Consider the following 15,048-nt stretch of genomic DNA (forward strand, 5'->3'; position numbering starts at 1 on the left):
CACCTTTTGTTTAAACTGAACAGCTTTCCTTAAAGTGTATCCCAAGCAGTGCAAATCACTGTGTCCTCACTTGGATAAAGGGGCTACTTGCTAACTTGAGACTTTAAAATGAGACATTGAAAATGCCAAGAATGACCACTTTAGGTTACATGCATAACCTCCGTTCTCAGAGTAACATGCGTAAGCTCGCCTCAGCCCTTCTTGTTGGGGAAATATGATAAGTGCTTACCTTGAGTAATGACTGCATAGTAGTTCAAGCCACTTAAGGGTTGGTGGTTCAGTCTGACATGGTCACCAGCCATTCAGAATTGGCATACTGAGGCAAATTCCTCTGAGAAATGTGAAGGGAGGCACATCCCACAGTAAGACATCTCACTCATGTTACTCTGAGAACTGTGGTTACGCAAGTAACCTAAAGTTCCTTTGGTTAGCCTTCTGTAAGAAGGATATGAATTGCTATTTAATGGCTGTTTACTGAGTAAGAGGGAGGAGAGACAAATCCCTTTGGGGTTGTGTCAGGAAGGGTATCCAACATTAAAACTGCCAAATCAACCCACTGTGACGATCCCTTGTGAATAAGGGAGCAGCTGAAAGTAGGTTTACTATATATGAGTCAGAGAGCATGGGTCATGCTTTGTGTGATGAAGAGGAACTGTAACCTTTTAAGGCCAAACATAATGACATGTTTCTTGTATGATGCTGATACTGACTGCCGATTATAGGACAGTGCATTGAGAAATGACAATACTTTTTTTAGATTATGATGCTTTATTCATTTTGACATAAAGTCATACTGTAAGCAAAGCAGTATTGATAGTCAATACTAAGCCTTAGTAGAAGAGACAGCCCAAAAAACACAAAAGTAGAAAAGAAAAACGATGAAAGGTATAAAAAGTATTTCACACTGCTTCATGACGCTGAGTACAAGTTAGCCGATTACAGAGTTTTAGTTGTAATCTTTAGATGATCTTAAGTTGGATTAGACTGAAATAGCTTTGATGAAAACCTAACTGTTTTCCAAGCTGGCTTTGCCCACCGCTCATTTTGTAAGCATAAGACTGTTCACTGAACAGTTTACTTTGTATTATAAAACACTGGTCAGTGATTAGATCAATCATTATGTTTAAATAAGTCGTAACCTGATTCTTTTTTGTCAAACTGAGAAATAAGCAATACTGACATGTGTATTTTTTTTAATTCAAGTTCCTCACCTCGTTTGTGAAAACTTTGGAGTGAAGGAAGTGTCTGCGGAACACTTTGACAATGAGGTCCAGCTCTCTCAGGTACTGCCGCTCCTCTGCGATTTCAAGCCTCACCAGGTCATCATACGTGAGCTCCCCCGAGGACAAGGGCTCCTCTGCACACTGCGACATCAACCCAATATCCTCCTCTTGGTCAAACATGTCCATCAACACCTGGAAACAGGTAGCAGTGACAACCAGTCAGTGTCATTCAAAAGAAATTCTTCTCTCCTAATCATGTTTGACAACTTTAGCTTCTCACTTTGTCTGCACACATGGACACTTTGATGTCCTGCTGGGTGATTTCAAAGTGCCGAATGTTGCCAACATAGTTTCCTGCCAGTTTCAGTATATCTGCTGATATGTATTCAAGCACTGCCACAATGTATAGGGACACATGGTAGTCCACTTTGTAGCCCAAAACCTCCTGTTGAAAGAAAAAAGGAAAACCCACAATGAGACATTAACTATAACACAGCAGTTCAAAGGGTTGAAAAATAAAAGCGAGGACAGCGCTGAGGATGAACAGGACAGCGAGCTGTCAAGCATCCTTACCTTGAGCAGTGGATGTATTTTATCCACAGGAAGTAGTAAGGGGTGTCTTCTCCTGCGTTTCTCAATGGCTGACTGGGCATCTGCAATTGCCCACTTATCTATAGGGTGGGGGAAGGTTTTCTGGACGCGTTCCTGATTTAAGAGAAGAGGAAATGTTACTTTTCCTCATCAAGAATATGAGTACAAACATTAAGAAGGATGAACTTATATTAAAATAAAGTAAGTGTGTTTGAAATGCTTCTGTTGAATCATACGTTTCCTAAATGGAAAATGCCGGGACACCCAGTGGGAAAATTAGCTCACAATCTGTTTCATTGTTCTTCCTTATATCATTAATATCTACTTAGAAAATAAATACTACAAGAGATTGTAAAGGCCTTACGTCTACATCTTGCACAGTGCGAGGCTGGGCCACACACAGCATGTTGAGAAGCTGCAAGATCAGCTCCTCGATATACTGGAGGGCATCCTCCTTTGCTGTCAGGTTTGGGTGGACCTGCTTCTGTACCTGAAAGTTACAGAAAAACAAATAAGTGTCAGATATGGCAAAAATTTGTCAGTCACCATAATGTGGAGTGATATTATTTTTCATTCAGTAGGACAGAAAAAAAAGAAAAGAAAAAAAACCCCAACATGCTTCTGGCACTGTTGACATGACGTAAAGTGCAACTGTTTAATATATCAAAGTGATGTTAACATCTGGTATGATGCAGCTCAGCTGGCCTCACGCACAATTACATCAGCCTACAGTTACAATGACTGGCTGAATATAAACATTTTTTCTTTTTTTAACAAGGTGTTTATTCAGATTTTAGCCCACACACTAAATCTACTAGCTCAGTTTCATTCAACACTAACTTGAACATTACAACTCACTTGTACATTTAATTGGACAAAGCTTCTTCTTCTGATGTGAAACCACATAAGTTTTGTTTTCCTTCAGCTGAGTTAAACATGAAGCCCACAAATGACTAAGCTATGATTAGCCAGTGATGCTCACTGATACTCAGGCGTAAACACAATCATCATATGACTTTCTGCAGAAAATGAGACACAACTTAAGTGAGATGTTTCCTGATACTAAAGTAACTGGCAACAAAAAGCATTTAATATACTGAAAAAGTTACCTAATGCAAGTTTTAATGAAACACTCTTTTTGCTGCTTCCAAGGGAGCTCAGACAAATGCATGTCTAAACTCATACTTACTATACTTAAAAACTATACTTTCTCTAAATTTAGTTTTGTACCTACATTTACGGGAAACTAGCCAACTCTGTCGACCCTATAAAACCACTGATGACTATGAGCTCATGCACAGCAGATGATAGAGTGACATCATAGCAGGAGAGGAGGTGTGTAGATGGCACCTGGCAAAAAACATTACAACTCTGAGGAATGTGATTGTGCCTGCAGTCCTCTACAGATCCATATAATTCTGCATTAGCCATTCCCAGAGAATAATCATAACTAAATATTTACAATGAAGTCTTAAATATTCAACTCCAGCTATTATGTATCTATACACTGAAAAACAAGTAAAAATGACTGCTTTTAAGGTTGGAAACAAATCTAAAAGACATACAAGCGATTAGGCTATGGCACACAAATCAACAAGTAAGATTCATAAGTTTCCTATAAAAAAATAAAATAAAATCAGGAATCAGCAATCGAACACACGAATACTTCTCCACAAAATTAACTGCAAGACAATAAGTCTTTTAAACAAGTATCATCTCAACTGAAAAGGATTTAGAGCTCTTTTCTGCAGATATATCAATTCACCCAGGTTTGCTCTGCAGCGGGACTCCTGAGGGTGCAACCAGCCTGACAGAAGGTGTGATTTTACATGCTGACAACAAAGAAGGTGTGGCTGCATCAGGTCTACTAATGGAAAGAGAGTAACACCACCGCCCCCAAAATACCCTCCAGCTACCCAAAAGTTGCCGTCATTTGGGCCGTGCCCTCTCACAGGAATGCTGTCAGTTGAGATACTATTATAGTATCCAAAGTAGTCTTGGAGGAGAAGGAGAAAAAAAAAAAGTTGTGGCAGAAAAAAAAAAAAAAAAGTTGTGGCAGAAAACACGAGCAGAGAGGTGGATAGAAAATGAACCTGGTTTCTTACAAAGCCTGTTCACATGCTAGTGATGGAATTACCCTGGCATATAGTAAAAGTGATGAGTTATGATGACAAAACTTTGCCCCCGGATTAAGGAATGTGAGAGGACCGTTAAAAGGTCGATGCAGATCGCGCTTCATGCATTCCTCTTCTGTGACTTAACAGAGACTCAGCAAAAGCAGGATGTCCCCCGTCTCAAGTTTGACTTCATTTATTTGGGATAGAAAAATGATCAGAGAATAGAGGAGTACAGAAGTGTCTCTAGGGGATTATAAAAGACCCCTTTCTCAGCCCTCCTTTTAGTTTACATTCTGATTAACTGAATTCAGATGCTTTTCAAAACGAATGGAGCTGGAAAGTCTGAAGCTACAGCTTGGTCTCATTGAGGTTTCTGTACATCATTTCTGTTTTGATGCACACTCACAAGACCTAACAGTTAAAAATATCCCACACATATAGGCTCTACTCGGGAAAAAAAATACATATCAAAGCAGAAGTACGTTATGAGATAGATCCTTTTTAACCACAAATAGGCATTTGACCAAATTCCACAGGACACCAGGAGCTGTGAGTCACCACACTGAAACTACGGGGGTTTCCCCTGACTCCATTCACAGAATAGTTGGCCCGTTTCAGAGAGGCCCACATCCAACAAGTGTCGGCTATCTCCAACAATGTCGGGATGGGAAACATTGTAAGAAAAAGACATGAAACTGAATGCTATTTGAATAAAAACATAATAATTCAAAGACAATGCACAGAACTGGAACAGAGGTTAAGACGTAATCAAATAAACTGCTGCATACACCCGCAGTACAATACAAAAAGGAGTTCAGTGTAAAATTCAGTAGGGTTACTAACTAATTTCAATTAACGGTCAATTTTCTACAAAACATAAGAAATAAAAATACATAAAAGTTCAGTGTGTTTGCGTTTCCTCTTTCACAACACAATAAATTTATTTTTCAATAGCTGCAGGTATGTCAGTTATTTTCTTACAATGTTGCTATATGCTAAATCTACACTGAAATGACACCAAGTGAATCTGTTTTCAACAAGGACATCTGACGAGAGGACTGACAGAGCGGTGGCATGTGCAGGTATGACTGTGGCTCAGTGTATTATTCACAGTACTGTTGCAACTTGATCCTAATGGGTAGTGGATGTAACAAGGTCTAATATAGTTGGCGGCGTACATCGAAGTAAACGCAAGCAAAGTGAAAGTAATCGAGTGGAAAAATGGCTGGGGAACTCCTGAATTTGAAATGCATTCAGCTCAACTCAGAGAATCTGCGACGCAGAGAAATTCTCAGGGTAGGAAAATCAACTGTTTAATCTGAGAAGCACCACAAAAGGTGTACACAAAACATGCTTCAGACTAGGGCTGTGCAATTATTCTAATTTTAATTTCAATGTCAGATTTGGCTTCCAGCAAATATTAAAGCAAGACGCTCGACATAAAGAGATTATTGTGGCGCATTCTGTTTTGCCTTTCAGCACATCTTTTTCCCCTTCTTCTGTCTTGGCCTATCCATAATAACCCTCTATAATTAAAGCTCAAGGAGCTATACCAAATAAAAATATGGCTTAAATCCTCTACAGTATTGAGGTAATTGTGTTAAAGTACTGCAGCTGTAATAATCTAGCAACCCTACTTTAGATGCAAAACTAAAAGATTAGTCAACATTATGAATTTTTATATATATACCCAATATTTCAAAGGCTGAAAAGCTAGTGCAAGCAATGCATTATCTTTTTAATAATACCTGTCATAATTTTTGTGCCATTTATCAAGCAAAAAATACCAAATATTCACCCTCACAGTATGAGTTGGGTGGTGGTGATGTTGCAGCTCATGGCCAACAAAGAAAAAGTTATCAACAATGTTTAGGTGGGTGGCAAATCACCCACATAAATGCCAGGAGTTCTTAGAAGAACATCATATTGCAAGGAAATCAACAGTTGCTCCCTTAAGGGGTCTGCCTCCATCTCAACCTATCCGTAGCCTCCTCGTCTGTCACACCAACCCCCAGCATGTCTTCCTTCACCACATCCATGAATCTTCTCTGTGGTCTTCCTCTCTTCTGCCTGTCAATGAGCTTCATCTTTTACATCCTTTGTCTTTCAATATTCTTCCTTTGGACACTACCAAGCTCCTTTGTCTCCAAAACACTCACCCTGAGCTATCTCTCTGATCAACTCATTTCTAATCTTGACCCTCCTGGTCACTCACAATAAAAAGCTTAACATCTTGAGCTCTGTCACTTTCAGCTCTGCCTCCTGTCTTTTTGTCAATTCCACCATCTGTAAGCCATCATAGGAAGTCTCAGTACCATCCTTTTCCCTCTTGATGCTAAAGTGCTACCAACTTTCAGTGGTCTTAATGTTTCTTTAAAATTTAAAGTAGGGTACAAGCTTACTAGATAGTTTCCAAATTAAAAATGATTTAATTGAGACCCAAAGGTGAGCCATGCTGTAGAAAAACATTCTTGGCCTTTCTGAGAGGAGTCTGGTTCATCATTAATAAAAATCAGTCAATAGAAACAGTTAATTAGATTGGTAGTTTACACCCAACTGCTACATGTAGGCAAAGACAATGAAATTAAAAGCACCTCGACCATATGTAAAGCTTCATGCACACACTCCTATGCCATGTTAAGGTGTTCAGTTTCATGGGTCAGCTCCATTAGGAGGGGAAAAGCTAGAGTACAGGAAGTCCCAGTGCTCACTCACTCTCACTTTCTCTCTTCCAACCCCCCCTTCTGCTCGCTCTCCACCCGCACAGAACAAAGCCTCCAGGGAGAGCAGCTCATAGCAGTAGGCTGAGAGATATTAATGTGCATGTACAAGGAGGCAGCAGCAGCAGGTTCATGCTACACACAGACTGGACAGGCTGGTCCAAAAGGAGAGGGATTCAGAGGCACACAAAACCCACTCAGTGTCTACATGCCTGCCAGGAATTTTAAACACAGACTGACTGGTTTGATGAGGAGAACTAGCACATAAGTTAGCGAAAATGTTGTCCAACAATCATTTGACAGGGTTTCCACCAGAAAAGTATTCAAACCTGGAGGCTGCAGTTGGGTGGGGTTGGTTCAATTTAATGTTACATAGGATTAATGCAAAGCTACTTTAACAGTAATCATTAATTGTGTGGCGACACAGAGAAACAAGAAAGCTGTGTATGTGAAGTTCTACCGAGGAGGGAGGAGCGATTATTGCCAGTATGTGCGTGAAATTATATTTAACTGTGTTTATATGCAGGAATAAATGATTTAGACTATTGGTGTCAAACATAAAGGACCAGGGGCCAAAATCTGCCCACGAAAGACTTTATTTCAGCCGACTGGACAGCTTTGGAAATGTGAAAGAGGGCATAAATTTTGGACTTAAGTGTATTTTTACGAGTTTAACTGCTTTTCCTACTGATTAACACCTCCAACATTCCCATTCATATTACCCCATAGTAATAGATAAACAATTAAATTACAGAAACCTTCCTGTTTTTTTCACGCCATTTACTATAGGAATGTTTCAAAATTGTTCTGCAATCATTAAAAAAAAGAAAAAGAAAAAAAGAAAAAGACATTTTATGTGTATTAACAAAAACTTTGTTTTATAATTAAGATGCTTAGAAACAGATTTCCTTTATTTACTCCCTGAGAAAACTATGTGGTCAGTAGCTGACTGACTAAACAAAATTAAATAAGACAATATATTTCAAAACTTTATTTTCTCTGCACACAATAGGGCTGTGCGATATGAACAAAATTTCACATCCCGATATAAGAATTCTATCGTCCCGATAACGATATAAATCACAAAAATGTAACATTTTCTGTAAATTCTGTGAATCTCGGGCAGCTCGTCTTGCGTGAAGTGTTTCCAGCTGTGCGTAGTGTACCTGGAGTCGAGTGTTTTAACCGATGCATGAAACTATACATATTTAGACATAAGTTGTAAAGGCCGCCATTTTCTTTGTGAGTATTTATTACACGCGTGCTGCGGGGAAAAGCCTGTTCTAACGTTTGAGTCTAAGGTTTATTTTTAAGCACCTGGCGGCTCTTTTTTAATTCTCATCCGTAAATAATCTGCTCTTTCACGTGATTCAGTTTATTTTGAAAAGTCTCAACAGGATCTTGAGCTTTATTGTGAAAGGTTTATGTGAAATAGGGCTGCCACAAACGATTATTTTGATAGTCGACTAGTCACCGATTATTTTTGCGATTAGTCGACTAATCAGATCATCATCCATTGGACGTAAAACTACAGCTTATTGCACCAGCAGCATCTGCTCTTATATAACTATCATTAGCTTACAGCTTTAAGTGTTTAAGGTCTGTGCTAACTAAAAATAAAGACAAGATGATAGTTTATTAAATTTTAATGAAATTTGCAGATTGTTTCGGTGAAGTTTAATAAACTCCTTGCTATCTAAAATATAACAGGACACTGGAGTATATTCTGGAGCATCTCACACTTCTGATAATCAGTTGTCTGCTTGACGTTTATTCAGCTGTGTAAAAGCTATAACTTTAATCTCAGACAAACTGATTTACTCAGGAACAAATAAAATACTAAAAAAAAGCCAAACAATAACATTTTAAGTTATCTAAGTGACTCATATATATTTAACCTGAGTAGCGAAAGACGGTGGTGGGTTTGAAAACGATTTGCGGGGAGTCCGGTGTTCTCACGGCGCTAGTGACCTAGCCCCCGGCTCGCTAACGAGCTAGTGGGTAACAGACGTCTCCGAAAACGTCGGAGCGCTTTTGAAAATATGTGGTGTCCTGATAAACTGAGCAGATATTTGAGGTTTACACAGCTACATTCTCGCCTGAAAATATGTTAAACGTTTATTTTGTGACCCAGAAAGAATAATAAGAGTAACATTAAAACTAACTAGCTACCGCCATTGTTGGAAACTGCGCTGGGCCGCGCTATGAATTCTGGGACACAGCTGCTTCTTCTTCTTCTTCTTCGGGGTTTAACGGTAGCTGACATCCTTGTACATGCAATGCTGCCATCTTCTGTTTCAGTCCGTTATTACACTCTTAAATCCTGCCACTTATTCCTGCGTCTTTTGTGATCTTACAAAGCTTCAAACGACGCGTCGACTATTAAATCAGTCGTCGACGATTTTGATAATCGACGTAATCGTGACTAGTCGACAAATCGTGGCAGCCCTAATGTGAAACATAAACAAGCGGACACGCGATGGTGTTACCGTCGTTGTTGCTAACCACAACGCATAAAAACAGGTGCTTGTCAGTCCATAGTGTGGTTATATTAAATATACCGGTAAGAGAAAGCGAGAAAGAAGAAATTAATATAGCCACTACAGTGACCATCAAAAGGATGAAAAAATATTGCTGTAAACAGTTTATTTTGCGACACCACAAAACAAACTATAGCATAAAATGAAACGATAGACGTTTTTATATCGTCATGCGATATATATATCGTTATATCGAACAGCCATAGCAGACGATGTCCAAACATTAAGAGTGTGACAAATATTAAGGGTTTAAAGACTGGGTTTGACACTCCTGATTGAGATGTAATCAAAGGAAAAAAAAAAAAAAAAACTGGTTGGATATTATCCATCCATCCACTTCTCCTTTTCAGGGTCGCAGGAGGTACTGGAGCCTATCTCAGCTTCATGGTTGGATATTAGCTATTAAAAATTGTAATTGTTTTTTTTAAGCATTTTTATGCATTAAAACAGGAACAATATGCTAATGAGGTACATTATGCAATGGAATATTTGCAACGTTGGTCTCAAAAATAAATTTTTTGAAAAAAAATCCCCATTGCATGTCTACATGACTTGCAGTGTTCAGCCAGTCTTATAATAAACTCGGGAAAACCCTGTCTACAAAAAAACCTGGTAAAGCTTAAGTGAGGTCGACAAGGGCTTTGTTTAGTCCAAACCCAAGCCACTTATTTATTTTTGCATTACTAGATGCGATGATATGAGCAAGAAAAGATCACTCTTCTTTTCTTTTAAATGTAAACTATTTCTTTTTATACAGGAATTATATTGTACCAATGAGCTAATAAGAAACTCTATTATTGTTTCTTTCATTTAATAGATGCAATGACAACTGAATAACTAAAAGCATCAAATCATCAGCTGAATAATCCTGTTTCTGTTTCATCCACTTGTCTCCAATAATAGAAAATCTGTTCTGCACATCAGAGTGCAGTGGATGCAAAAGGCAAAAACAGATGCAGGTCAGTGGTACACAAAATCTGCTTGCATCAAGTTTCATCATCTTGGTTACAACTCAGTTGTAGTGTGATCAGGTGCTGTGTGTCTTCACAATAGGAGAACAGAAAGGTTGGAGGTAATAATAGAGGCAGGAGGGTGTTGATACAGGGTTAACATTTCTAATTCAATTGATTATTCTCCTAGCTGTGTATATATGCCCTGCATCAGGCTCAGGTTGCAGGTAATATATGTGTGTGTGTGTGTGTGTGTGTGTGTGTGTGTGTGTGTGTGTGTGTGTGTGTGTGTGTGTGTGTGTGTGTGTGTAGAAGAGGTGGGAGTGGGGCTTGTTATTATACCCGAGCATGTGTCACTGTTTGTGATTCATGCCATGACATCATCTGCATTACAACCAGACTGTCTGGGGAACCATGAGGCAGAGATCAACTCTGAGACAACAGGCACACGCAAACGCATTAAAAATACACAGACACAAAAGACGCACAGATCTGAGACATAAACAGATACAACTTCCACTACGATGCTAAAAAGCAAGCACATATATACACATGTCCCCTATCCCTGCTCACATTCAGATAATAAAAGACAATAGGTGGTGGACATGAGGCGAACTGCACGTGGCCATGACTTGACGCCAGGCTTGTGTGACCCAGTGACCCTGGCCGCCTGCCTGCATCCACCCATCCTGACTGAACCCTGTGTGAGGACAAGCTGATGTTCAAAGCCCTGATTTAATATTGTGGGAAGGGCGGGGAACCTCTGTTTTAACCAGCAACATCTTTTTCTGTGGTAGGCCTGAGCCTGGTGTACAGGAAACGCAACCTGTTACCAGAAACATCCTGCTGTCATCACATAGGCTCATCCTGGAGGTGCAGCAACTCACTCCTGCACATTGTGTCCTCCTCACATATGTTTACCATTTGCACTTTGACAGGATTACTGCAATCAACAGAAACAGCCAAGTTCACACAGACAGACATTCATATCCTGTCCAGTAACCACGACGACTACTAATCATTACTAAGTACTAGTGCTGTAACTAATCATGTGACCAAATGTTTTGGAGGTTTTTTTAGAATTACCTGGAAATGCCTTTTAAAAACTTCTTAAAGTAACGCTGCCACAAAAATATTCAACTCAAGACAAAAAAAAGACCACCAATTATTATAATTTCTAGCAAATAATAATAAGTAATATATGCAAATACAAATTTTGATAATCATGACCTTTTGCTGTTTAACTGCTGGGAGGTGAAAATTTCATCGAGACTGGCCCGCCAATTAAGGAGATGGGGTACATACATTCACTACAGTGATTATAGTAAGATTATTATATGAATACTGCAGCTATTCTTTGGGCCTGGTTTATTTTCAACCTTTGTCCTTGCACATGACCAAGTATACATAGTTTCAAGTCCAGCCCAGGAACTTTGCGCAATTATATCACCCTCTTCTCTTTTCTCATCATTTTCTCTCCCTGTCTAGATTCAACCTGGTAATAAAGGCATGAAATATTTAATTGGCCAATCCCACGGCAGCAACTCGGGGCATTTAGGCATGTAGATTTGGACACAGCGACTCACTGAAGTTCAAACAGAGTGGTGAAGAAGGGTGACTGTAAGTGGCTCTCAATGTTGGTGCCAGACTGGCTGGTCTGACTATTTCACATACTTCTGCTCTGCCAGGATTTTCCCACACAACTATACTTCGGATTAAAAAAAATAAATACATAAATATCGAGTGAGCTGCAGTAACCACACTGCTTTAAGCTGATAAGAACAAAACAGTAAAACTACAAATGCAGAAGAACATCTCTGAATGCACAACCTTGCAGTAAATGCACTGTAGATGACAACCAATATTGGATAACAAAAGATTAGAAAAAGATTGCCTGGTCTGATGAGGTAGGGTTACAATTTGGAGTGAACAACATAAAAATCATAGATCAACCTGAGCTCTTTGTTACTGCCTTGTATCAAAGAGCTCAGGTGGGAGGTGTAATGATGTGGGGGATTTCCTTTGCATATTTCGGGCCAAAAGTCATCAACAAAACACAGCCCATCTGAGTATTGTTGCTGATCATGTCCATCCTTTTATGACTACAGTGCGCCCAACTTCTACAGGCTGCTTCCAGCACAAAGCTCAAATCATCTCAATCTGTCTTCTGAACATGACAATGAGTTCACTGTACTCAAATGTCCTCAACACTCACCAGATCTCGATCCAATCCTTTGGGATGTAGTGAAACAGGAGATTCACATCATGGATGTGCAGCTGATGAATCTGCAGCAACTGTGTGATCCCATCACGTCAACATCGACAAAAAATCTCTTTGTACTTAGTTTTCATGGCATAGATTAAGCAAAGACTTCTCTAAAGAGCAAAAAGGGGGTCCAATCCAGAAATAGCAAGGTGTAACTAATAAAGTGGCTGTTAGGCATAGCATTTAGCAGTCATTTAAGGTCGCAGAGTCTGTTCTTTATGCAGCGTGGCACAGAGAAGCTGGAGTTGAGCTCTTATTATTTGGTATAAATGTTTATCCATTTTTTTTCCTGATAAGCACTTTTTACTTCAAGACAATAAATTATATGTTAACACGGACATTATTATTTACACGCTACTAAAATGTATATTTTTTCTGTAAATCTTTCTTTTTTCAACAGCGGGTTACTTTAATCTACATTTACAGAAATTTATCTCACCATATAAACAAAAAAAATAAATAAATAAATAAGATCTCATGTGATCGTGGGAAACACAGGAGGACTTTCTTTCAACCACCCGTTTACTGATTTCACAGAACCTGTGGTTACAGAAGATGAACACAAAACTGTGGGGGTTTTGTACTACTTCCTGGCTCTTTATCACTTTCAATTAAAACCATTTGATTTGAGCTGTCAATGTATAAAATGCAGCACTTAAATGGAAGACGCAGTTTTGATGACTGGCTGGAATCGAGCGCTGCAGTAGAGTCTCGCAATAAATCTCTGATGGTGAAATGACAAGAGCTCTGTCTAGTCTGAGTAAAAAAGGCAACAAAACCATGTGACTAAAATAAAACAACTCTCTCAGCTTGGGCCCCAAGTGAAGTCACCCTTTCAGAATTTAACCGACTGCTCATGCTGAGACTATTAAAAAAGGCAACACACACAAACATAAAGCAGGCTTGTAACCTGACCAATCACGGTTTAAAATGCTGGCCTGTGAACTCAACTGCACCAGGCTGCTCTAACTCAACAAGGCAATGGAATGAAACTGTACCCAGCAAACCTCTGGCCCATTTCTCAATGCCAATGAAACAGCAGACCTGGGGAATGCACAGTTATTATTAACACCAGCATGTCAGGGTGAGATAGAGATCGTGCATTGCACCAAGCATGAGCCATATAATCGCCAGCCAGGATATGTAGATGCAGCAATATGAATCAACAGGTTTAGGGTTCATGGCAATACATGACTTAAGTCTCAGTAATATATGCAAAAGCAATGAGAGCGATCTCGTAAGGATTTTTAATAAAATAGAAAGATCAATGGAAAACGAAAGGTTATTGGGGTGCACAGTAACAAGAGAGCTGCAACCGCTGCAAGCACCGTTTTATGGAAGCAACCCAATGCAAAACGAAACTTAATTCTATTCTCTAATCCTGTTAATCTTTTGGAAATATACAGATAAGGTTTTTAAAACCAGCAATTGTCCAACCTTAACCTGGAGACAAACACTGCACTTGTGTCATGGTGAAATATTCATTTATAATATAAAATGAGCATAAATGACAGACGAAAGCAGGATTTGAACTGTTGCATTTTATATATGTGTATATACTTCAACTGCTTCACAGCAAAGCAACCAAGTACTTAATTCTTACAGACATGCAATTAAACTTACATCAAATTAAAGACTTCCTGAGAACTGTGCATTGCAACTAACAATTACTGTTTTTAGTTCATCATGTGATGCACAAATCTTCCAACATGATGTCTTCAAATCAGCTTTTCTACCCACCCTACAGCATAAAAACAACATTATATAAAAAATAAAGAGAAAAGACAAGAATAGCACATCTTCACATTTGACAGTATTTCTGCATTTATTCTTTGCAAGTGATTCATTTTTTGTCAGAAAACTAACAGATTACACCATGCAAAAATTTAGCTGCAAAATTAATAGATTTTTAATCTCGCTCAAGATTTTGGCTACCCACGATCAAATAAACACGTTCCACTGATTTTGAAAATGCAAGCTCCACCAAATCAAACGCTCCCTAAAGCACTGCCTGGCGCCAATCACAGCTGTGATAAGACTACATTAAAAGACAGATGTCTAGAAAATTTCTGGCACAACAGAAGGCGAAAGGCTAGTCTCTAGAAGCACAGCAGCATTTGTTGTTTGGAAATAGAATTTAGAAAAGAAGAAAGAAGAAGAAAGTGTACTTTATTGGTCCCCGTGGGGAAAATCCCTCTCTGCATTTAACCCATTCACTCAGTGAAGCAGTGGGCAGCCACTGGGCACCCGGGGAGCAGTGTGTAGGGACGGTACCTTGCTCAGGGGTACCTCAGGGTAGCTGTTCAGGGGAATCGAACCCCCGACCTTCCGATCATGGGGCCACCACTCTACCTACTGAGCTATCCCTGCCCATCACCCCCTAGGGCAAGTGATGTAAACAGAGAACAAATCACATGCAAAGAGTACTACAGAGATGTGTTCCCACCACAAAGAAACACAAATAATTTACTCAACCACCTGAAAAACACACCACAATCTGAAGTATAACGGCAACCAAGAAAAACAATGCAACGGTTGCTAACGTGCATCATCTATGAACTCACATATCCACAACGGTGAGTCTGTGCAGCGTGTCAGCATGTCCATCAAGATAAAAGTTGGACAAAAGATGCGTTATGAC

General features: G+C 39.3%; 1 protein-coding gene across 1 annotated transcript in view; it reads right to left on the minus strand.

The window, feature by feature from the left end:
* sos2 (son of sevenless homolog 2 (Drosophila)) overlaps positions 1 to 15,048 on the minus strand; it is a 40,826-nt gene that overhangs the window by 21,545 nt on the left and 4,233 nt on the right. Inside the window, exons 2-5 of the mRNA XM_026151483.2 lie at positions 2,179 to 2,304; positions 1,797 to 1,928; positions 1,504 to 1,668; positions 1,212 to 1,415 (exon numbers count right to left, since the gene is read on the minus strand). Of these exons, the coding sequence (XP_026007268.2) occupies positions 1,212 to 1,415; positions 1,504 to 1,668; positions 1,797 to 1,928; positions 2,179 to 2,304 (627 nt within the window). The remainder of the gene's footprint in view (positions 1 to 1,211; positions 1,416 to 1,503; positions 1,669 to 1,796; positions 1,929 to 2,178; positions 2,305 to 15,048) is intronic.

This window comes from Astatotilapia calliptera, chromosome 19, assembly GCF_964374335.1.
Source record: "Astatotilapia calliptera chromosome 19, fAstCal68.1, whole genome shotgun sequence".
NCBI lineage: Eukaryota > Metazoa > Chordata > Actinopteri > Cichliformes > Cichlidae > Astatotilapia > Astatotilapia calliptera.